The following is a 22,533-nucleotide window of genomic DNA, read 5'->3' on the forward strand; positions in this document are numbered from 1 at the left end:
AGTGAGTTTATACATACTGTATAAGTTATACATAAGTCAGCCAGGGAAAGGGTTTGCCAATTCAGATGGAAGTCTTCCAGACCAGTGCTTATGAGTGAGTGATGAGTGTGATGTAGTTTATTCCATTTTTTATATTTTTGTCATGTTATTAGATAAATATTGATTTTAAAAAATCATAAAAGATGAATAAATGATTCAGAACTGCTCCTTACCATTTTGTAGTGTAGAAGTTTGGAGATGTTCAGAGATGATGTACAGTATTTGAAGATAAGGTTTAACAGGGTTTGTTTCTTTAGTAATAATGGTATTCATCCCCAATTCTGTAACGCCATGCATTGCAATATTGCGTTTTTCCATATTATTGATGGTTTGTATAACTGTGATGTGATAGCGGTGGTATTAAGAGGTGGACTATGGGTTGCTGAAGTCCCCACTGAAGGCCCTGCAGGTATGTAATACACTGGCTGCCATTGCATAAAACAAACTAAACTGACAAAAATACACAGAGTGGTTTAAAAAAGACCAATACTTAGGCAAGTCAATTTAAATACAGAATAAGCCTTCTCTGAAATGGAAAGAGTGTTGCTTTGATTGGGGCATTAAGTGCTGAAAGTTTGTTTTCTTGTGTGAAATTGCTTAAATTCAGATGTAAAATGTAGTAATAATAGTAATTAAATGAACGAATTAAACTGGAAATTATGATTGTTACATATTGTATGAAGTCAACCTGTACGTTCTTGTTGGCTGACGACTGATCAGCTCAGGATTGCAACATCTAAGCTCCGCCTTTCGCGATGACGTCACACCGGAGGAAACCTAACAAAGGCGAAGTGACGCCTCAGTTAGTCCGCCTGGAAAGTTCTGGACGGGTCTAAGTCCCTAACCAAGTCACATCGAAAGTCAGCAGGTTTGTGTTTTTGTTTGCTCTGACGCTTCCGGATGTGAAAAAAACACGTTCTGTTTCGTTGCATCAGCTTTGTTTTTCCGACTCTGCCGCTTGTTTACGCAACCTCGCAGGAGACGTCACCGTCGGTCAATCGAGTGCAGTGTGGCCGGCAGCAGAACTGGTGACATGGCCGCTGTGGCTTGTTAGGTGTCACAGTCTCGCCTCCTCTTCTTCTGGATCTGCAAGGTAAGACTTTTATTTCCTTTTTTCTTTTCCTTTTTTTTTTGGAAAGAAAAATAATACATTTGTATTCAAAAGGCTTTGGCAAGTTTGCATGGCTCCTCTTAACAGTGTTGCTGAAAGTGAAAGTGTTTTTTGTTTGTTTTTCAAAGTTTGAAAGTGTTGTGAAGGAGTGGTAATCAGCCACAGTCGACCTTTGCTTGAAAGTGTTGGAGAAACCATAAATGTCACGCTAATCTCATTCTGAAAATGTGAAAAGTTATAGAAATATTTTAAAATAATTAAAACAAGGGTTTAGTCCAGTAAGAACCCGATGCAAACCAATACAACCTCAGTAAACTTAATTGTATTTGTGGTTGCAAGAGTTTTAGTGCAGAACTTTTTGTACAACAACACTGGAACTTAAAACTGAGACGAGCACTCCTCAAGTACTTTATTACAAACATTGTGTTGTGGAGTTAAAACAATTAAGGAACCAGCAAAATAATCTTCAAACCTGATGTGTTTTACACTTGAAAGTGTTCAACTGATAGAGTATGTTGTGACAATGTATTAGTGGTGACATTGACTACTATTATTGATCATATGTGTTGGTTACACTGGAATTTTTTTGTCATTGCGACACATTTGTGTGTTTCATGGGATGGTGTAACCATGGCGACGTGGTGTGGCAGTGACTCAGGTTGTTTCACCATAGTGCTCTCGGCCAACAAGAAGAAAAACAAAAAAAAAATCAGTAATTTTAATGTAGCACACACTTGTTGGCGTGTGTGGTCGGGCGCCTGTGCGGTCGCCGCTGTTATTTAAAACGGTTAAAACTATAAAGCATTGTGCTCTGATGCAACAATCTGAAAGCGCCTGTCAGCTTACAGGAAGTTGCATCATGGAGCCTATAGACACGTTAACATGTCAGGAGCACATTTGGGCATGACATTCACGCGCCTCCGCCTTTTACTGTAAGCGTGAGTATTTATAGGGAGATGGGACAAGAGAGGGCGCTATTGAGGCGAGCGTCTGATTATTGTAATGCTGAGATGTTTTAAAAATGTTTTCATTGCGCTTCTTGAGCTGCCTCGCTCAATGTTACGCTATTGCTTATCAATGCCGCTTCTGAAATTTTCTAAGGCGAGAAATTCCTCTTCCCTCTCCCCGCCCTGACAAAGAAAGCAGTTAGTAACTGTAATCGTCTCCTGTCACACACACGCCTGCTAAGCCAGTCGATAACCAAAACAACAGCACCTACGGAGGCACGTTAGCAGTCTCTCAGATTAATTACCGTTTATACTAAATGCTGAAATGGATTGCTTCCCTATTCCCATCCGGAAAAGAAAAAAAGGTGTAAACAGCCGAGTCCGGTTCGTACACGCTGTTAACTGTTGAGCCAGTCGCGAACCAAAACAGCCGCATCAACTGAGGCACCATAACAGTCAGTTTCAGATGTGTCAAAGTGTGGAGGCGTACCGCATGGTGTAAAACGAGGTCTCTGTGCAGTGTTTGAGGTGGTCAAACGTGTAACATGCATTATCATTTGTCTCCTCCAATAACAGATGAGTGACGGCGTGGCTCGGCAGTGCCTGAAGAGATTACTGGACGAGCCGCAGGACACCTTACCCAAATTTAAAAGAATATGTCTGGCCCCACCTCCTCCCGATACAAGCCCGTCGCTCCACCTCAAAGCCAGAAGCCCTTCCCTCAAGCCCAGCCAGAGCCAGTCCAAGGTCCGTGTAGGGCCTTACTTCCTGTTTGAGCGCTGTGAAGGGGAGGAGTCATACAGGGCAGTGCATGCAGACACACAGCAGGAGTATACCTGCCAGGTAACTTTCCAGTGCTTTGACTGCACAAAGTGTTGCCATACTTCCATAACTCACCAAGGCCGCTTGGTCGCCGTGTTGACAGATCCTGCCGTTGAATGGCTACCAGGAGAAGCTGACCGCCTACGCCCGGCTGGGTCGTCACGACAACATCTGCAGCCTGCTGGACACGGTGATCGGGCCAGACAGCGTGCACGTCTTCCTGCCCCCTCACCACGGTGACATGCACGCCCACTTGCGCAACAGTAAGCGCTTGGGTGAGGAGGAGGCGGAGCTTCTGTTTGCACAGATGCTCAATGCTGTGGCGCACTGCCATTGCCACGGCGTGGTCTTGCGAGACGTGAAGCTCCGCCGGTTTGTCTTTACTGACAGATTCAGGTGAGTCCATTCTTTTTTTTTTAGTGTGTGTCGCTGTTCATGTGTTCAACCTACACATGCAAAAGGATGACAACAATAATAAAATAACATATAAAACGGAAGCCAACTAAATTTCGACTAAGACCCGCCCCTCCTTAGTTATTTTTGCTAAGTAAGAAACCAAACCAATAAGAAAAGCCTGATGCCTAGAGAAGCGCCCTAACAGGAAATATGTGACCAATGTCATATTTTTGACCATGTCTGATGGAAAAAAAATCATGAATAAAACACTGAAAGTGACTCCTTCTTCTTCCTGCAGGACCCGTGTCGCCCTCCTCGGCCTCAACGACTGCGTCGTCCTGCAGCACGACGACGACTCCCTAACGGACAGACATGGCTGCCCCGCCTATGTCGGCCCGGAGCTGCTAGCCAGCAACAAGGCGTCTTATTCGGGCCGGGCGGCAGACATTTGGAGCCTGGGCGTGTCCCTGTACACGATGCTGATTGGACGATACCCGTTCCAAGACACGCGCCCCGCTGCCCTGTTCGCCAAGATCCGGCGTGGAGCTTTCAGCCTGCCTGGTTGGCTGTCACCGCAAGCCAAGTGTCTGATTGGCTGCATGCTCAGGAAGTCACCTGCTGAGCGTCTGGAAGCCTCCGAGCTGTTGGCGCACCCTTGGTTGAGCAGCCAGTGCATGTCGCTCCGCGTGGGCCAGCGTGGCTCCAGCAGAGCACTGCAGAGGAGACAAGAGGAAGACGACCAGGTGGTACCGACATTCACCAAAGAACACTAAAAAAAAAACAAAAACATTCACATCCTGGATTACTTGAGCCTCAAGTGCCTTCAACTCTCTGCAGTTGTGTCTCAGTTCAAGCTCCGCCTCCAGGGCAGAGGTGTGGCCAGCTAATAAGTACAGTGGAGCCCCCAAACTCTGTTTCGTGATCTGTTTGGATTTCAAAACAAATGTTTCTATTGAGATCAAATGTATTTGGAATGACTTACAATGTTTTACATTTAACAACCTTAACTACTTTAACTGTCACACAAGTACAAGATGAAATCACCCACTAACATCACGTAGAGCATTAAAACTAGGGCTGTCAAATGATTACAAATTTTAATCAGATTAATCAGTTTTTAAATTAATTTATCATGATTAATCACATTAGTAACTATGTCTGAAATATGCCGATTTTTACTGTATTTAATTAACAGAAAGATAAATGACAGGATTATAGATAGTCATGGAAAAAATGATAAGACCACCCTTGTTTCTTCAGTTTCTTGTTCATTTTAATGCCTGATACAACTAAAGGTACCATTGTTTGGACAAATATAAGAATGACAACAAAAATACAGGAGTTACATTTTTTGGCAGTACAATGCTATAGCTATTCATGTAAGAACTTACGTGATTTTGGTTATTATCAAGAAACCCATGGAAGTTGGTAGATATCAGCTCTTAAATTATTTATGAGCTATATTTGTTATCATATTTGTCTAAACAAATGTACCTTTTGTTGTGCCAGGCATTAAAATGGATCAATAAACTGAAGAAACAAGGGTGGTCTGACTGCATTTGTATGTATTAACAGCTCCCAATGAACTGAATATGTCAAGTCAAGCTAAATGACACCACACAAGTCTAAATATGTATTTGTTTAACACTAGTCTCTTTAATAGTAGCAGAACATTTGAATCACTTTAAACCGTGTTATGAGCCGTGAGGGGTCGTGTTGGTCATGTAATTTAAGGTAAATTGACTTATTTTCAGTGTATTTTCCAGCATACGTTAATGTAGCAAATTGGACATCGGAATTAAGAGCTACGAAGTGAGTGATAAGAATATCTGCTTCATGTTTTTCTTTATCTTCCTGTTTATTTACACACACAATATGGAGATGTTTTTGTGATGTTCGAAGTGTCCCTCAATGCATATCGCATCCCAGGGTGAAAAATTTAACATATGAATGAAATAAATTAGTTACCGCCGTTGACGCGTTATTTTTGACAGCCCTAATTGAAACACAACACAAACATACAGCAGTCTACCTCGTGATGACAAGTGCAAGCAAACCGCATAAACAGACGGAACTCAAATGCGTGACGCCAGTCAGAGAAGATCGACAGGAGCAGAAATGTAACAATACAAAAACGCCAACGGCACTAAACCTGACTTAATGACTTAAACCTGATGACCGGCGGTCATCTCCTACAACAATGAAACTCTGGTCAAAAGTGCTTGGACAGGACGAAAATAACTGCTCTGAGTATTTTTCCCCCAAAATCTAGTTCTACCTCCCAATTTTATGAGCTTTAAGGCGTTGGAGGTTGTACTGTATTTACATACAAAAGTTTTGTGACAACCTCTGTGTGGAAACTTAACATTTTGGTTCACAAAATCTTTTTTGACTATTTATTGCTTCACGGAAAAAGATGGCCCGCAAACCACATGATGCTGTTGATGAATGACTGACCTGGAACTAGCCAAACATGAGAGGCCTGACCACTTAAGACCTGACTACATGAGGAATAAACGTGTTTCACAAAACGCTCCAGAGATGATCTTTGCTTTTGTGTACTTTTATTCCAGTAATGTTGCACAGTAGTGTTCCTGTTAGAGACAGCCAGTTGATCATTCATCAAATCATGCTGATACTTCTGTTAATTTACTGGACGACTCATAATGTGGCTGAGTCCATCTGCCTGAATGCACTCCCTAAAACATCTGGGGAATGCTCCTGATGAGTCCTCCATCAGTATGACCAGTCAGCTCCTGGACAGCATATATACTATATGTATGAGCATCTGCTTGGTACAATAAATGTTGTGTATGTAATTAATAATTGTTTTGACCATGTGTCCACCTTAGTTTACAGATGTCACAGTAAGTTCCATTTCTGGTTCTATGGTTGTCATCATACTTTTCTTCTTTGCCATGACCACGCTTGTGTGGCGGCATCCCCCAAAAAAACAAAGAAAAAAGCAAAACCCACTTGTGGATTTAATCTTTCAGATTCTCGAGTCAGGCATGATGAAGTTGATTTTGACGTTTTCCAAATTGTACCACTTTTGGGCCATTGAACTGTTCATAGTAACTAGGCAATGAAGTCAAAAGTTGAATTGTGGATTAAATGTATCTTGATGTCTTATTGATAAAGAGTAAGAGTTGTCTTCTGCTTGTCTTGCTCAGCTTCATAGCAGATAATACGTTAATAGTATCACAAGTGTCTTTATCACTGCTGCTTGTCAGTGAATCACTCAGGAGCCAAAATCCGCATCCATGTCATCTGTGTCATCACCTTCTGGACGGCAGATTTCTTCCAACGCCAACTCTGACAGACATGAAACAGGAAAACGTCAAAAAACAAGCCCCTCAGATGCAACATGAATTTATTCAAATGCTTCACCTTCACTCTCGCTCAGCTCGGGGATCTTCCTCAGGGTGTCCCGCAGAGCCGGGATCACCTGGTCGTACATGTGCAGCAGCGGCCGGCAGCTGGCTGAGAAGCTGCTGTGATGGTGGAGCAGCCAGTGTAGCAGCTGCATGCATTCCCTGAGCAGGGACCACGCCGGTGAACGGACATCAAGGCATGGTCTGAGGTCTGGAGGGAAGAGTTGACTACTTTCACTTTACTGTTTGACACCAGAAGGAGGTGATGGGGCTTTATTCGCAGCTGACAACTAACCTGGCAACCTGTCCATCAGCTCTGGAAAGTCCTGGAGATCCATCCACTGACGGTGCAAGATGATCACCACTGTCTGAACCAGCTGATGCACGCACACACACACGCACGCACGCACGGTTTGATATGTAATGATGGCTCAAAGTGTGTGTGAACATATATTTACAGTACATCTACTACTAGGTTCTACTACCACCACTTTTAGTTCAAATTATTGTGGCCGTGTACAGAGGTAAATCGCCACCCAAATAGTGCTGTGTTACCTCAGTGTAGCATTGGCAGCAGTTGCTGGACTGCCTGTGGATCCAGCCCTCTGCCGTTTGTGTGAGTCGCTTCAACAATCGAACCACCTGAACAAAAAACCCAACGGATGAAAGATTAAACTCCCAAATAAACCTCCTGAAAAACACAAACAGTAATTATGAAGACAGCTTTGTAGTGCTAGTAGTAGAAGTATTCATTCATACATTCAATATGAGGGTTGACATGGCCCACTGACAAGACTTTAAAGAGGTGCTCCACAGCTTAAAAAAAGTATAAAACAAGCATCTGTGCGTGTGTACACGTCACCTGCAGTTCCAGCAGAATGAGCTCCGCATGCCATGTCTGCTTGGCTGGTCTGTTTCGCACATACTGCAGCAGTTTCAGGATTACGCAGGGCTCTGCAGCGAAGCACACATTGATCAAGCATCATTTGATCGCAGATCGTTTCATCCATGCACATTCATCATTAATAACTTAGTTTGATTATCTTTTATATCCACACAGCTCATGCTGTGTGTTCGCTACATTTTGAGGCAATAAATGGAAGCTTAAAAGGAATACTGTACTTTTTGGGGAATTTTGCCCATCATCAACAATCCTTATGTAAGACATAACGACACGTCTTTCCCTTTTCTGTGCGTTCTAAAGATATAAAAACAGATAAAAAGAGGCAGCTCATTACTACACATAATAGGACACACCTATGCCACCTAGAAAGCCCGCTATTAAAACACCTCCAAAAACCTCCAACAAGGTTTTATGGTTTTATATCCATGCTGTAACCACGTAGTAACAGGTACATTCATGATAACATGTAATACTTACACTATTTTGTCATATTTTGGTCCTTTTAAGCATGGAAAAAGTTTTTTGAAATTGTTGCAAATTTATTAAAAATAAAAAACTGAAAAATCACATGTACATAAGTATTCATAGCCTTTGTCGTGAAGCTCAAAAATTGAGCCCAAGTGCATTGTGTTTACACTGATCATCCTTGAGATGTTTCAGCACCTTAATTGAAATTTAGTTGATTGGACATGATCTGGAAAGGCACGCACCTGCCTATATAAGGACCCAGGGTTGACCGTGCATGTCAAAGCACAAACCAAGCATGGCGACAAAGGAATTGTCTGTAGGCCTCTGAGACAGGATTGGCACAAGGCACGGGAGCACAGTGTCCTCCATCATTTGTAAGTGGAACAAGTTTGGAAGCACTGGAACTCTTCCTAGAGCTGGGGGGCCATCTAAGCTGAGTGATCGGGGAAGAAGGGCCTTAGTCACGGAGGTGACCAAAACCCGATGGTCATTCTGACAGAGCTCCAGCGTTCCTCTGTGGAGAGAGGAAAACCTTCCAGTAGGACAACCATCTCTGCAGCAATCCACCACTCAGGCCTGAATGGTAGGTTGGCCAGACGGAAACCACTCCTTAGTACAAGGCACAGGGCAGCCCGCCTGGAGTTTGCCAAAAAGCCCTGAAGGACTCGGGACTCTCACCATGAGAAAGAAAATGGTCTGATGACGCTTTGGAGTGAATGCCAGGCGTTACGTTTGGACATAAGCAGGCACTGCTCATCACCAGGCCAATACCATCCCTACAGTAAAGCATTGTGGTGGCAGCATCATGCTGCGGGGATGTTTTTCACCAGCAAGAACTGGAAGACTAATCAGGATAGAGGGAAAGATGACTGCAGCAATGTACAGAGACATCCTGGATGAAAACCTGCTCCAGAGCGCTCTTGACCTCAGACTGGGGCAACTTATCTTTCAGCAGGACAATGACCCTATGCACACAGCCAAGATATCAAAGGAACGGCTTCAGAACAACTCAGTGAACGTCCTTGAGTGGCCCGGCCAGAGCCCAGACCTGAATCCAACTGAACATCTCTGGAGAGCTCTGAAAACGGCAGTGCACCGACGTTTCCCATCCAATCTGACAGAGATTGAGAGGTACTGCCAAGAGGAATGGGCTAAACTGCCCAAAGATAGGTGTGCCAAGCTTGTGGCATCGTATTCAAAACTTGAGGCTGTAATTGCTGCCTAATCCATTTTGGAATAAGGCTGCGACATAAAGAAACGCAGAAAAAGTGAAGCGCTGTGAACACTTTCCAGATGCACTGTAGCATTATTTTTTTCCAAAAACAGCAGCAGCTTCAGCGGCAGCTCCAATATGTAGCGTTACCTTTTGGTAGTGGGCTGAGGCATTGTGAGTGTGGCGCTGATGCACTGCGGGCGTGTGTGTGTGTTGAAGCTACGTCGCTAGTAGCTAGTCTGTGTGGCGTGGCAAGGTGTCAACACGCCTGTAACGTAGATCGATTGGCGTTGATGTTGCTGTAGTTTGGTTAATATGTACGTCACATTATATGTAAATGGAGCATTGCTGGCGCTTTTTGGAGTTTTTTTTCCAGAAGGCTTTATAGGCGGAATACAGTGAGGGTCATAAGTATTTGCACCTCCTGCGATTTTGCAAGTTCTCCCTGATTCTCAAGGGTGCAAATCCTTATGAACCATAGTAATTTACAAAAAAATCATTAAAAAAAAATGATACAATGTGATTTCCGGATTTTTTATTTTTTTTTGTTTTAGATTATGTCTCTAAGAGTGGAAATGCATCTATGATGAAAATTTAAGATCTCTCCCTATTTTCTAAGTGGGAAAACAAAATCGCAGGGGGTGCAAATACTTATGACCCTCACTGTATGTTTCCCATTACATGCATTCTTAGCTGCGTCTTTTTAGCCGTTTTCATATCTTTAGAACGCACAGAAAAGCGAAAGACGTGTTCAAGTCTCATATGAGGATTGTGGATGAGGGGCAAAATTCCCCCCCAAAAGTGCAGTTTTCCTTCAAAGGTTGCACTATTTTACAATAGTCAGCAGAGGGCGCAATATTCTCAGGCCACAGTGGAGTTCCCCCCAGAATTAAATAGTCACAAAAATACTAAAAATAATCATGGTGACACCAGAATCTCACCGTGCTGAGAGCAGAGCTGCCGAGTCAGTGAGGTGTGGTCACACAGGGCCACAAGGACTAAAACGCACTCTGTGAGAGCCCGTGGCTTGGCATCAGCCGACACGGATGCACACATCACTTGCAAGACACACTGCAGCCTGAAACAATGTTCCAACAGAAAATGTGACCATAGCATTGTGCATAAAGAACACTTGAGCTAAAACAAAAAGTTATGTTGTATAAGCCATAACCATGGAAACAAATCTAAAAGGAGTTCACAGCAACAGCATGCATAGTTGGCAAATATACATACACTAAGCACACACCACATTAGGGACACCTGCCCAATCGAAACAAACGAAACACAACACAAGAGCTGTATCAAAATGTCTGCCACGACATCGTACCGGTCGGCATGTGTGTGTGGTGTTCTCTCCGTCAGGACGCGCACTGTCTTGAGGGCGCTGATGACGAGCTCCTGCCACTGTGTGCTGCTGCTACTGCCTCCAATTCCAGCACGGCAAAGGCGCAACACTGACTGCAGCAAGGTACTGTGGGAGTGTAGACCGTCACTTGCTGCAGATGAGTCAGCCTGGGACCAGAGGGGGAATGTTTGATTGTAAATAAATAAACCATCATGATAAATCTGACAAAATACTATTTTGGCTGGCAGATGATGTAACGCTATGTGGGGAAAAAAGTATGGGGACACCATTGTAATAAATAGTCCAACGCCTCTAGTCAATTAACTGCAGACTCCTACAGTGGCTCGGTGTATGGTCTACAAAAGTAAAGGCTGTTAATTAGCAACGTGTCAAAAAACTGCAAGCGATCTGTTTTAACACCATAAGATGGCAGTAGTTGCATTTTTTTAACCTGTCCTGTCCAGCCAATATGGCAAATAGTGTTGAGCTAGATCAGTGGTCACCAACCTTTTTGAGACCAAGATGCCTGGTCTCGGCTGTGAACCTGCGCAAGATTCTTATTACCAACATCACCATCAATATAATCCAAATAACTGGGGCTGTCAAAAATAGCACGTTAACGGCAGTAACTAATCTATTTAATTAATTACATTAACTTTTTTTTGCATAATTAACGCATACGCATCATGGATTCTGGAGTCTGACGCTCTTTTAAAACGTTATTCTGACCTGAACACATCTACAGCAGTGCAACTCCAACACCATGTATGTATCTCCAACACTAAACACGTCTCTAGTCCATCCGTCATTGCAACGACTCTTCCTCACTGTCACTAGACAGACCTCGAGATGCATTCACGAACACTCCGAACATCACAACATCTTTGCTGTGCATGTTTGTGTGGGCTAAACAAACAGACATGCAAAGAAAAACAATAAGTGAATATTCTTATCACTCACTTTGTAACTCGTAATGCGGAAGTACAATTTGCTGCATTTAAATATGCTCGGAAATCCCAGAAAATTCACTCAAAACATGTGAATTCAACATAAATGACGTGAGGTCTTTGAACACAACTCCTCATTGCTCATAACACAGTTAACGTTGGATTCAAATATTCTGCTATTAAAGGAACAAGTGTTAGATAAATAGATTTTCAGACGGGTGCCATCTCTTAACTTGATTTACATTTTCAGTTAATTTGGCACCGTTAATACATAAATATATATAACCCTGTCATTTAGCTTTCTTTCAATAAAATACAGTAAAAATGGGCATATTTCAGACAGTGTGACATGGTGATTAATCATGATTAATTAATTTGAAAACCGTGATTAATCTGATTTAAAAATTTTATCATTTGACAGCCATAAAAATAGCATATTGACATGCCGCACCAGGGGATCACGCCAGACTGGTACCAGGGTAGTTGCATTTGACGTATCATGAGTGGTCATCAGACAGCAGCTTTATCTACCTCTACATGCACATTAATATGCAGTGGTGCTCTTCAGTTGTTTGTGTGAAACTCATGTGTTACACTTGCCGTGCTGTCGCTTAAAATGAACTCATCAGCGGAACGAAAGCAGCTTGCTCCTTAACTCTGTTACAACATTGGCTCTGTTGCTACTGTGTTGTGCAATGTATTCGTTAATAAATGATCATGTGGTCAAAGATAGCTGTTTTCTCTTCCACTTTCTCCTGCACTCCTCCAAGTCACTATTAAAGTTACAAAAATTCCTTATGAGTTCACATATAGGAAATAACAGCTCCAATTATTGCCTGCTTCCAAATAACGCCACGTCCCCTTTGCGGTTTAGGTAAATAAACCCCCTGGCTGTAATTACAGCATTTACAGCACTTTTGCTTTCAACATAGTCAAGGGTGTTTTGTTTTGAAGTACGGGTACCTTGTTTTCGATGTCACTCTCACACGGTGTGGACAGAACCGCTTGGACCACCTGCAGAGAATCAAGCACATCAGCAAAGAGGTCTTCACACATACTGCACATCACATGTTCGGATGGACATCACTGCTGTCCTGTCACACACACCTCGTCGCTGTGGGCCAGCAGCAGGGAGAGGAGCCTTAGCACCACCAGCCCGGTGTCTTCCAGGCTGTAGCCTGCCTCGTCCGGCGACCCTGGTCCCGCAGCAGGTGCACGGCTTTCCCGCAGACCTTCTAAGGAACCAGAGGTAACTCCTGGAGCATCCAGAGCCTGACTGAGGCCAGATAAGTGCAGGTCCAGCAGTGGGAGGAGAAGCACAGCTCCAGGACAACTATGCACACGCACATACCTCATTTGCACATGTTCTACAAACTGAACCTTATAGAGTGTAGTGATATGTGCACTTTGAGGGGTGAGTTTTCAAATTAACTTGTTCTTGTGTTGGCATCTAAGGCTTTCACTCAGCAACCACGATGCTATTAAAAATAAAAGGCCACTTCTAAATGTGCGGTTTTAACTCTATTGGGTAGGCCTCAAATACCGTATCGCCAATCCAGAGCATGACAAACATGTTCAATGCATGCCATGTCTGGTGAGTATGCCAGCCATGCAAGAACTGGGATTTTTGCATCTGTGTTGGTTGTCCATAACATACAATGTGCCTACCCAAACCATAACCTCACCGCCACCATGGGCCACTCTGTCGGCAACACCAGTGCATTTTATGATGGCATTTTGAATGCACAGAGATACCGTGACGAGATCCTGACGCCCAATGTTGTACCATTCATCCACGACCATCACATATTGCAAAGATCTGTACGCAATTCCTACAAGCTGAAAAGATCCCAGTTCTTGCAGGGCCAGCATACTCACTGGACATGATTCAAGAGATTCAAGAGAGCTTCAAGAGAGTTTTATTGTCATGTGCATGGTAAAACAGCAGTTATACCATGCAATGAAAATCTCATTCTGTTCATTCTCCCAAGAAAAGAAGAAACCCGTTGACCATGTTTGGGATGCTCTGGATCGGCATATACAATATTTGAGGCAAATGGTGGTCACACCAGCTACTACCCCAATCAAGTTAAATGTCTCATTTTATAGTGGCCTTTTAATTGTGGCCAACCTGTGGCACACCTGTTCAATAACCATGCTGTCTAATCAACATCTTGATATGCCACGCCTCTGAAGGGGATGAATTGTGAATGCTAACTAAAGCTTGGTTTATGCTTGACGCATCCGCGAGGTCCACACGGCTCCATGCGGCCAAATTATATCACTTTTGCAACCACACTCCTCCGCGCGGCGTCCACACAGCCCAAATTTTCCGCACCGCGCACCTAGGAAATCTTCTAACTACGTGGACGGTCCCGCGCGGAAAAACATGGCGGACAAGCAGGAGCCCCTGGTGGCGGAGATTCGAAAATACAGAAGTCTTTATGATTCGGCTCATAAAAATCACCGCGATCAACAGATTGTCATCAATTATTGGAGAGAAATTGCTGCCACTCTTGAAAGAGACAAGGAGGCAGTAAAAAAAAAAAATGGGGAAATTAAAGAGACCGATATGTGAAGGCAAGAAAGGGTGCTAAAGGGAAAAGTGGTGATCCAGGAAGAGGTAAGAATGCCCCACCAATTCTGAAAGAGATGGGTTGGCTATCGTCCTTCATCAAACACAGGGAAATGTTTAAGCTCATGCTTGTCACCGTGGTGTAAACAATGCTTTCTACTTCTACTATGGTGTATTGTTGTACGAATGCCGTTCACATTTTATTTTACATTTTTGTTGAGTGTATTTTGTTGGACAGAGTGGCAAGTGAGTGTATGTCATTGGTCCACAAGAGGACGTTGTACTGCACCTGTACTCTGTGGTGCTGGCTGAGGTTCCAGCTCGACTTTGACTCAGCATGTTGAGTCCTGTTATGGCCAGACTCTGGACAGGACTGAGGGTAGCTCGGGGAGCTCCGCTTCTAGTCCCGCTGATGCCGGCTGCAGTGGTGTTGTGGCGCAAAGAGCCAGCTGGGAGTCCGCTGGACATCAGTACATGAAAAGATAACACTGTCAGTTTCACAAAATAATTCTATCTAGATAATTTTACCTGAAGTCCCACGGGGCCGACGAGCTGACGTCAGTCAGGCTCATAGACAGCATGTGAGAGAGGCACAGGCTGCTGGGAGATAAAGGATGCTGCAGCAACAAGCCCAACAGGACGCCACCTTGGAGACAACAAAGGAAGCATTATTACTACAGCCCAACTGATACTATATATTGGCGGGCCGATTATGACGTATCACCAATTAGCGATGAATATGTAGCCGATATATTAACTTTTTTCCAGTCGCTCCCTCCCTGTATGTCTCTCTGTCTGTTTACTCCCTGGCTGAGTACCTGGCCCCTCACACACAGACAGCAGCGCTCTCGCTCCACCGCTTTCTCTCACCCAATCCGCTTAGGAGGAGACGAAACGTGAAAAGAAACTGCTTTTGTTTTTTTTTGTTTAGTTTTTTTTTACTCCATGTGACTTTGTAAAGCAATATAACAGTACACTTTAGTGCCGTCAAGGAGAACATTCTAGTTTTCACACAGTTTTAACATCGTATACATTGCATCTCTGTGAGATAAACATATATGCAACTGTTAATTCACATATCCACCGTTGTCTAAGTCTATTATACAGCATTTTAAAGTGAAATAAAGATATATGCATATATACACAGCGTCCCACTTCACTTCATACTTCCATGCAGGATTTCCAGTGGCTCATACATTCACAAGTTAATGTTTTTTGAAAATGTTCCAAGTAATGTATTTAGTTATAATTGTACATATTGAATGTTTTATAAACGCAGCTACATTGTTACATAAAATGTAGTTTAGTCCCTGGTATTAAGTCTAGCAACATGATGCATGTTTTGATTATTTCTTATTTTGTTTGTAGTCAACTTTTTTCCCCACTTTTGCACTAAATATAAATGTATATATTCTCATTACACAGGCACACAAAAGACTCAGTAGGCGTTATGTTAGATGCAACATCTGCAGTGTGCAAGTCAGCCAGGGCTCCAGCACCAGCAAAGCAAAGAACATTAAAATTTTGTGGCAACACCTAAAAGTAAATCACAAAAGAGGCATTTCCTTATGTTAACTTTTACATTTCCTTATGTAATTAAACTTCCATATTTTGGGTATTATAAAAATTTATGGTACGGTACGAAGTTTTTGTGAATACGCCTTTTATAAACACATAATGTATTAGTTGAAAAACTCCTCACATTAGCCTACGTATTATCACTTTCAGCCCAATGCAGCCACTTGTATTTATTTTAAAATGGTCAACTATAGTATCAAATTCTAGGCTAATTACCAAAATGCACCAGGTGTATATAATTTCATCTGACAGACGGAGGGGAAGAGGAAACAAAGTGTGGAGCCACTTGACAAAAGACTCAACAGGCGTTACATTAGATGCAACATGTGCAAGTCAGCCAAGGCTTCAGCACCAGCAAAGCAAAGAACATTACAGATTTGTGGCAACACCTAAAAGTAAATCACAAAGAGGCATTGCTTTATGTTGACAGTCTTACTAATTAAACTTCCTTATTTTCATTTAGTAGTCTTCGTCTTTGTGTTGAATCATATTTTGGATATTATAAGAATTTATGTTCATGTACAGTATATATCCTGTGTATATCAATGCCCTTATTTTATTTATTGGCCGATATATTGGATATCGCCTTTTTTTCAGCCCCCAATATTGGTATCGGCATCAGCGGCAAAAATCCCAAATCCCCAGTGGGGCTGTAATTATTACCACATTTGCAATAAATGTCATCTAGCACGGTACCAACACGACTCTAACAGCACTGCTATAAAACTGCACTAACAACACCATATTGAACACATGATTTGGAACGAGACATGCTAACAATAAATGGAGGGGGCCAAGAGTGGAGTGGAGACTGAGGAGAATAATACTATGGCCTCCATAAGCACGTGCCTTTATTGTTGCCATTTCTAACCAAAATGATACCGTAATGTACTGTACAGGAAATATGTCAATAGCGAGCAGAGCCGTGGCAAGCCATGTGCTGTGAACTGTCGTTGAAATTGCACACAACAACATCTGTCCAGTACAATCAAATTACAAAACTGGACATCCAAAATTCACTGACCTCGATGCTGCTGGTATGCAGGTCTGATGGCCTGGAATGGGTCAGGGCAGGCTACTTCCTGGTTGTCAACCGATCTGCCACAGGATGCCGGTCTGTCTGCTGGAACATAGTTCCAAATTTAAAAAAAACACATTGACGGAGGTCAGTTTCAATATCCTGAACATCACCTCGTAACTCACTTTGCCTATGCGTCTTGCCCGATGATTTCACGGGGGTTTTCACTGGCGTGTTTCTGGATGGGACCTGAGCCGCGAACATCTCTTTGGTGATAAAACCGTTTCCTGTTGGAGAGGAGGCGCTGCTGCCACTCTCGTGATACAACTGGCCAAGGCCATTGAGCACTTTGGGGCTAAGCAGAGCGAGACAACACTGTTATTGCTACAACTCTACTGTATAGCAAAGCAAAGACAGTGGAGCCTCAAAATTTGATTAGATGGATAGATAGACAGAAAGACAAACAGATAGATAGATGGGCCATTCTCCTGAAAGGGGTACTAAAACTGACATAGCATGACAAAGCAAGCAAAATTGAAAATGTTCTAACCAATTTGCATATTAAAATTAAGTATTACTTTAATATATATCGTCATATCATGTATATCTATCACTAAGGGTGTCACCAGACACCGAGATGAGTTGAGATGTTAACATTACTTTTAAGAAAAGCACAATAAAAAAAAATATTAAAACTATATGACAAGAGTCAACCCTCTTCCTGCCTGTTTGGAGGCGGGACTCAAGGAAAACATGCACGCACGCACAAGTTCATTTTCATTTACTGTGTGATTAATTTGTTATCGTCCAGTCCAATGTTTCTGAGCAAGAAATCTGTCATGTTTTAATCTCGCAAGATCTTCTGTCATGTTTTAATCTTGCGAGGTCTTGCGACACCCCTGTCTATCACTGTCACTTCCATTATTGTCTGAATCTTGACAACAACAAAAAAAAACGGAGCAATAACACGCAAATGTGTGGATTATGCTGGTTACATTTGCGACACTTACACGTTTTGTCCAAATTTGGTCAAGGTACATGTTTTGGATGCAGCAAAATGCTTACGGTGCCCAATAACGTGTCCTACTTACAGCAGCTGTGATGTAGGGTCCACCGTTTAGTATTATTTATTTCATCTTATTTGTGACACACTTTTACATGTCACAAAATGGCAATGAGCAAATGGGCTGAAATTGACATCAGATCGTCTTACATACAAAACAGACCACAAGAAAGTATTCAACACTGTTTCCCCTGTTTGTTCAATGTGTTTGCAGCATATTTTTATTTGGTTAGAGCAGCCAGTCACTGTAGTATGTGTGTCATGCCCTCGAAGTGACAGCACCCTCTCTTGCACCGTAGTCCTTTCAGGAGACTGACCCAGATATACTTATTTTTGTACTTGTATGATAGTAGTTGAATGTTTAAAAGTATGACGTATGCAGCTGACTCGCCTCCAGCAAGCCTCTCTCTACACTTTTTGCTAATTGTGTTTTTGTCAGAGGACTTCTCACAACTCACCTGTTTCTCGGAATTGGAGAAGCCATTTTGTTTCTGTCCGCGCTCAGCAGTTTGCTTTTCATCTCCATGATCTCAGATTCTTTGAATTGCAGCTCCGATCGCAGCGACTGAACCTGCACGCAAGCATGGTCGGGCTCATTGTCACACGCCCGTTCTGAGGCTTACGTGTGCTGCGTGCATGCTTGCCTTCTTGTTGAGTTCCTTCTCTCTGTCGCTCTGCTCTCTCTGCTTCTGCGTCTCCAACAGAACAAGGTTCTGTCTCTGGGCCTCCTTTTCCTGCTGGACTCCTCTCAGGGAGTCCCTCAGGACCCGGATCTCCCCATTTTTCAACACTATCTCCTCCTCCACCTCCTTCAGCTGGCAAACAGACATGACAAACACACAGTTGTTATTCACCGTCTACACCAGTGTTGTCCTACGTTTTTCCACATGGATTCTTCATTTTCACATTCAGAATCAAACCAGGCAAACTGAGCTGATCTTGTGGGACCTTGACAGAGAGCAGAAAGTCAAGTAAACAATCTGCTGCTGTAATTCAGTTGTCTTTAAACTTTAAGGGCATTATGAATCTTTTGTTACTATTCTCTTGCGAAGTAGTTTTAGTGCCGGCTGGTTCCGTGTCAGCATTGCTCACCTTCCTCTTGAGTTCTGCATGCTGAGCCTCCAGCAGGCTGTAGGAGTCGCCTCCCTCTGGCCCGAACTGCTGTTGCCTGTTTCCTGAACACAGAAACAACACAGAATAACGGCTCCAGAATCATTTTTTGTTTTACTAAGACCACAGTGGTCCCTAACTTGAAATTTAAGGAACGCAAGCAGAAAATTTAGGAGCGCACACCGAAATCGAATTGCAAAGTAAATTTCTCATTTTCACTGTATTGCTGTTGTACTTGCTCTAATGTTGTGCACGTTGCATCTCTGCCAGATAAACAAAGATAGATGCAACTGTTAATTCACATGACCACCATTATCTAAGTCTATTATACAGCGTTTTAAAGTGAAATAAAGATATACGCAGCTATACACAGTGTCCCATTTCACTTCATACTTCCATGCAGGATTTAAAGGGGCCCATACATTCACAAGTTAATTTCTTCATTCAAAACATTTTGAAAATATTTCAAGTAATGTATTCAGTTGTAATTTGATACTTTGCATGTTTTGAAAGCAGCTCCATTGTTACATAAAACATAGTTCAGTCCTTTGCATTAAATCTAGTAACATGATGCATTTTTGGATTATTTATTATTTTGTTTGTAATCAACTTTTTTTCCCCACTTTTAAATGTTTGCTTCAACATTTTTTTTGAGCTGTTTGCAAATAAAAACAAACATTATCTTAAATATTATCTTCAATGTTATCTTAAAAATAAACAAAATTAAGACAGAAACAACAAATAGCAAAATATACAACAATGGAGTGTCTATGGAGTGTTATTGACTTTACAGAAGGCAAAGCAGATTTACTCACCAAGAGGGTCCCCCAAATTTCCTCTTTTGCCACCGAAGCCGGCCATGTTCTCTCTGCTCAGCAGTGCACTCGGCCAGGTGGATGAGCGGAACCCCGAACCATGGCCGTGCTCCCCCGCTTTGGACCCGAAACATGATGCCGCTGTCGAGTTGATGGCCTGCGAGGCGATGGTGTCAATCTCATCCAGGTCATCCTGAGTGAAGTCGTCATCATCGAAAGCGTCGGCCTTGGGAATGTCCTGGTTGAGGCCTCTGAGGCGCTTGCTTGGAGGGCAGGTCATTCTGTATGTCTGTGAGAAAGAGAGCAAGAGAGATGTTAACCAGATAGCATCCTTCACAGTCTATGGGAGAACAACCAAATGTCAGGGAAGATTAATGTTATTAAGGTTATTTGTATAAATTCAGTGTTCCACAAGTCATTGGGGAACTGGGAGGTCAGTTTGTGGGTTATCTGAGAAAAAACAGTGTCTAGTTGTAGATTTTACTTTGATAAGCGTCACTATGGATGCATTGAGGGTCACTTACATGTTTAAAATTATATGCAACCAATGTCTTCCAGCTGACTTCATTTCTATCTTGCTGAACATTTCAAGAAATGCAATTGTAACAATGCAAAGGAAATTGTTGCTCTACCTTAAATCCGGTGGGCTGATGCCCCAATTAACTGCAGGTTAGCACAACCAAAATGTTACCATCTGCTATTCGAATGGGAGGTTAGCCTGCTAGGCTAACGTTACTCAATGCATCGAAATTCGGGGTTGGATGGCGTGCAACCACGTTATTAAAGGGAGTGTGTCCTCATCACTCAACCACTAGGAGTCTGTGTTGTAAGATAATACACTGCTCAAGCAGTCATTTTGCAGTTTAATCGGCATAAAAAGACATTAAAACCAGCAGGGATAAAAGTTGTGTTTTGAAAGCGCTTCGGTGCCTCTGCTAATCTGACCAATCAAAACACAGGGTTGTCATTTCGACCAATCAGAGGAGTGGGTTACTACGGGTCCCTGTTTAGAACAATCGGAATAAACTGAGATTCCGCTCTAGCTAGAAAATGGGGTAAAACGAGTAGGGCATAAATATTATTTTGTTTTTCGTAGAATATATGGCGCACGTTTCGGTTCGTATACAACTTGTTTAGAGTCCAGCAGTTAAGTAACGATTGTTATTACTTAGCATTCCGTTTTATAACCATTTGGATCTTCTCCAACCGAAGACGCGACCCGTGTCATGTTAATTATCCAGCATTGAACATGGTTGTTTTCACATAGTTGTTTTAAGTCTTATTGTGTTATATATAGTATATCTTACATGAAGTCTCCTCATAAGTGTCACTTTCAGAATTTATACCAATCGCTGGTCATCACTCGCCAGCTTCATCGACTGGCAAGAGGCAGAAGTGCATCAACATCAGTTACTATGCAGGCAAAGCCATAAGGCCGTGACAGTACATTTTGTCCCTGTGGGACTCCACGGTCCAATGCTTTTGCTCAGAGTTTTGTCGTTAAATGGAAGGGCCAAAGAGTAGATTTTGAAAAGACACAAGACACAGTATTTGCCTCTATGAGTTGTCATGGCATTAGTGGCTGCTGGATGCTACCCTCCATCCTCTTATGGGACAGCATTCATGCAGCTTCTTGCTCAGCAACGGAAAGCGTACATTCCATTTTTAAACATAGGCAGGTCTGTGTGAGAGAGGGAGAGAGACATGCATGGTCGTTGCCCGCCTCCGTTCTTGAACATAGAAATGGAAAAGGTCAGCGAAAGCCATCAAGATGCATTGCACCCATCGCACACACATGCGCACATACACACGCACATACACACGCACACGCACACACATAGTAATCATAGTGACCATTCTGCAGCACCAAAGAGTTTTCCAGTCTTCATGCAGAGAAGAAAATTGAGTGAACTAACAAAAAGACACACATACTCAGTTGGTTACCATAGCAACTGAAGCACCAAGGAAGGCAGAATCATAAGTGAATTAGATGGAAATCTTGATGCACGTGAGTGTGAGGTGTAACGGCGAGAGCGTGACTGTGTTCATATTGCCAAGACAGGAAGTAGATGTAGACCGGGGTTTCCCAAATTTACCCAATTTTCCACCTTTGGAGAAGGTGGAAAGAGCTACAACAGAGGCAAGTATGATGTATAAGGGAATCTCGGTACAGGTAGTTTATCCCTTGACACTCACTTCTCCTGCCCTGTTGCGTTGAAAGCAATGGTCGCTGTCTAACAAGTATTGTTTAACAATGGCACTGTTCATCACACCAAATGCACCAAGTCTCTTACAGTTGCCGGGTTCATGGTCTACAAAGGAAAATGAGCAAATAATTAGTGCTGGGTCAAAAAAACATGGGTATTAACACCTGTGGCTGTAAGCAACCTCCTGATATACAGTATTTTTTTATTAACTCAACAAGGCAGCAGTAGCAGTATCATGAGTACTAGTAGTAGCATCCAGCATACTTTATCTACTTCTGCATGCACTATAAAATGCTATTTTGCGTTACTCTGCTGTTATTTTGCTGTTGGTGTAAACCCCATGAGTGTTACACTTGCTGTAGTGTTGTTTACAATGAACTCAGTGGTATTAATGCTGGCTGAGCAGTTTGCGCCTTATCTGTATTACAATATTAGTTCTGTTGCTGCTGTGTTGTGCAATATTGTTAATAAATGACCATGTGGTCAAAGACAGCAACCGTTCCACTTTCTCATGCACTCCCGATCATGATTAAAGTGATTATTAAAATGATCATTGTTGTAATAATTCAAAGTCGTAGCCCGACGCTGGGCAATAGAACAT

General features: G+C 42.7%; 2 protein-coding genes across 2 annotated transcripts; one reads left to right on the forward strand and one right to left on the reverse strand.

Moving 5' to 3' along the window:
* The first annotated feature begins 788 nt into the window (after positions 1 to 788).
* On the forward strand, positions 789 to 6,448 carry LOC129186834 (tribbles homolog 3-like). The gene is made up of 5 exons (XM_054785500.1): positions 789 to 907; positions 1,018 to 1,132; positions 2,674 to 2,940; positions 3,023 to 3,315; positions 3,614 to 6,448. Exons 3-5 carry the CDS (start codon positions 2,674 to 2,676, stop codon positions 4,086 to 4,088), a joined length of 1,035 nt encoding a protein of 344 aa, XP_054641475.1. The 5' UTR covers positions 789 to 907; positions 1,018 to 1,132; the 3' UTR covers positions 4,089 to 6,448.
* On the reverse strand, positions 5,609 to 20,664 carry atrip (ATR interacting protein). Its single transcript, XM_054785498.1, has 18 exons — positions 20,358 to 20,664; positions 19,726 to 20,014; positions 18,893 to 18,975; positions 18,445 to 18,615; positions 18,259 to 18,371; positions 16,911 to 17,092; positions 16,744 to 16,842; positions 14,670 to 14,787; positions 14,431 to 14,601; positions 12,674 to 12,899; positions 12,530 to 12,580; positions 10,602 to 10,786; positions 10,216 to 10,352; positions 7,552 to 7,643; positions 7,245 to 7,331; positions 6,985 to 7,066; positions 6,706 to 6,900; positions 5,609 to 6,630 (listed from the first exon to the last, which is right to left on the reverse strand). The coding sequence occupies exons 2-18, from the start codon at positions 20,003 to 20,005 to the stop codon at positions 6,557 to 6,559; spliced, it is 2,346 nt and encodes a 781-aa protein (XP_054641473.1). The 5' UTR covers positions 20,006 to 20,014; positions 20,358 to 20,664; the 3' UTR covers positions 5,609 to 6,556.
* Between the last annotated feature and the right edge of the window lie 1,869 nt (positions 20,665 to 22,533).

Source organism: Dunckerocampus dactyliophorus, chromosome 8 (genome assembly GCF_027744805.1).
Source record: "Dunckerocampus dactyliophorus isolate RoL2022-P2 chromosome 8, RoL_Ddac_1.1, whole genome shotgun sequence".
NCBI classification, from domain to species: Eukaryota; Metazoa; Chordata; class Actinopteri; order Syngnathiformes; family Syngnathidae; genus Dunckerocampus; species Dunckerocampus dactyliophorus.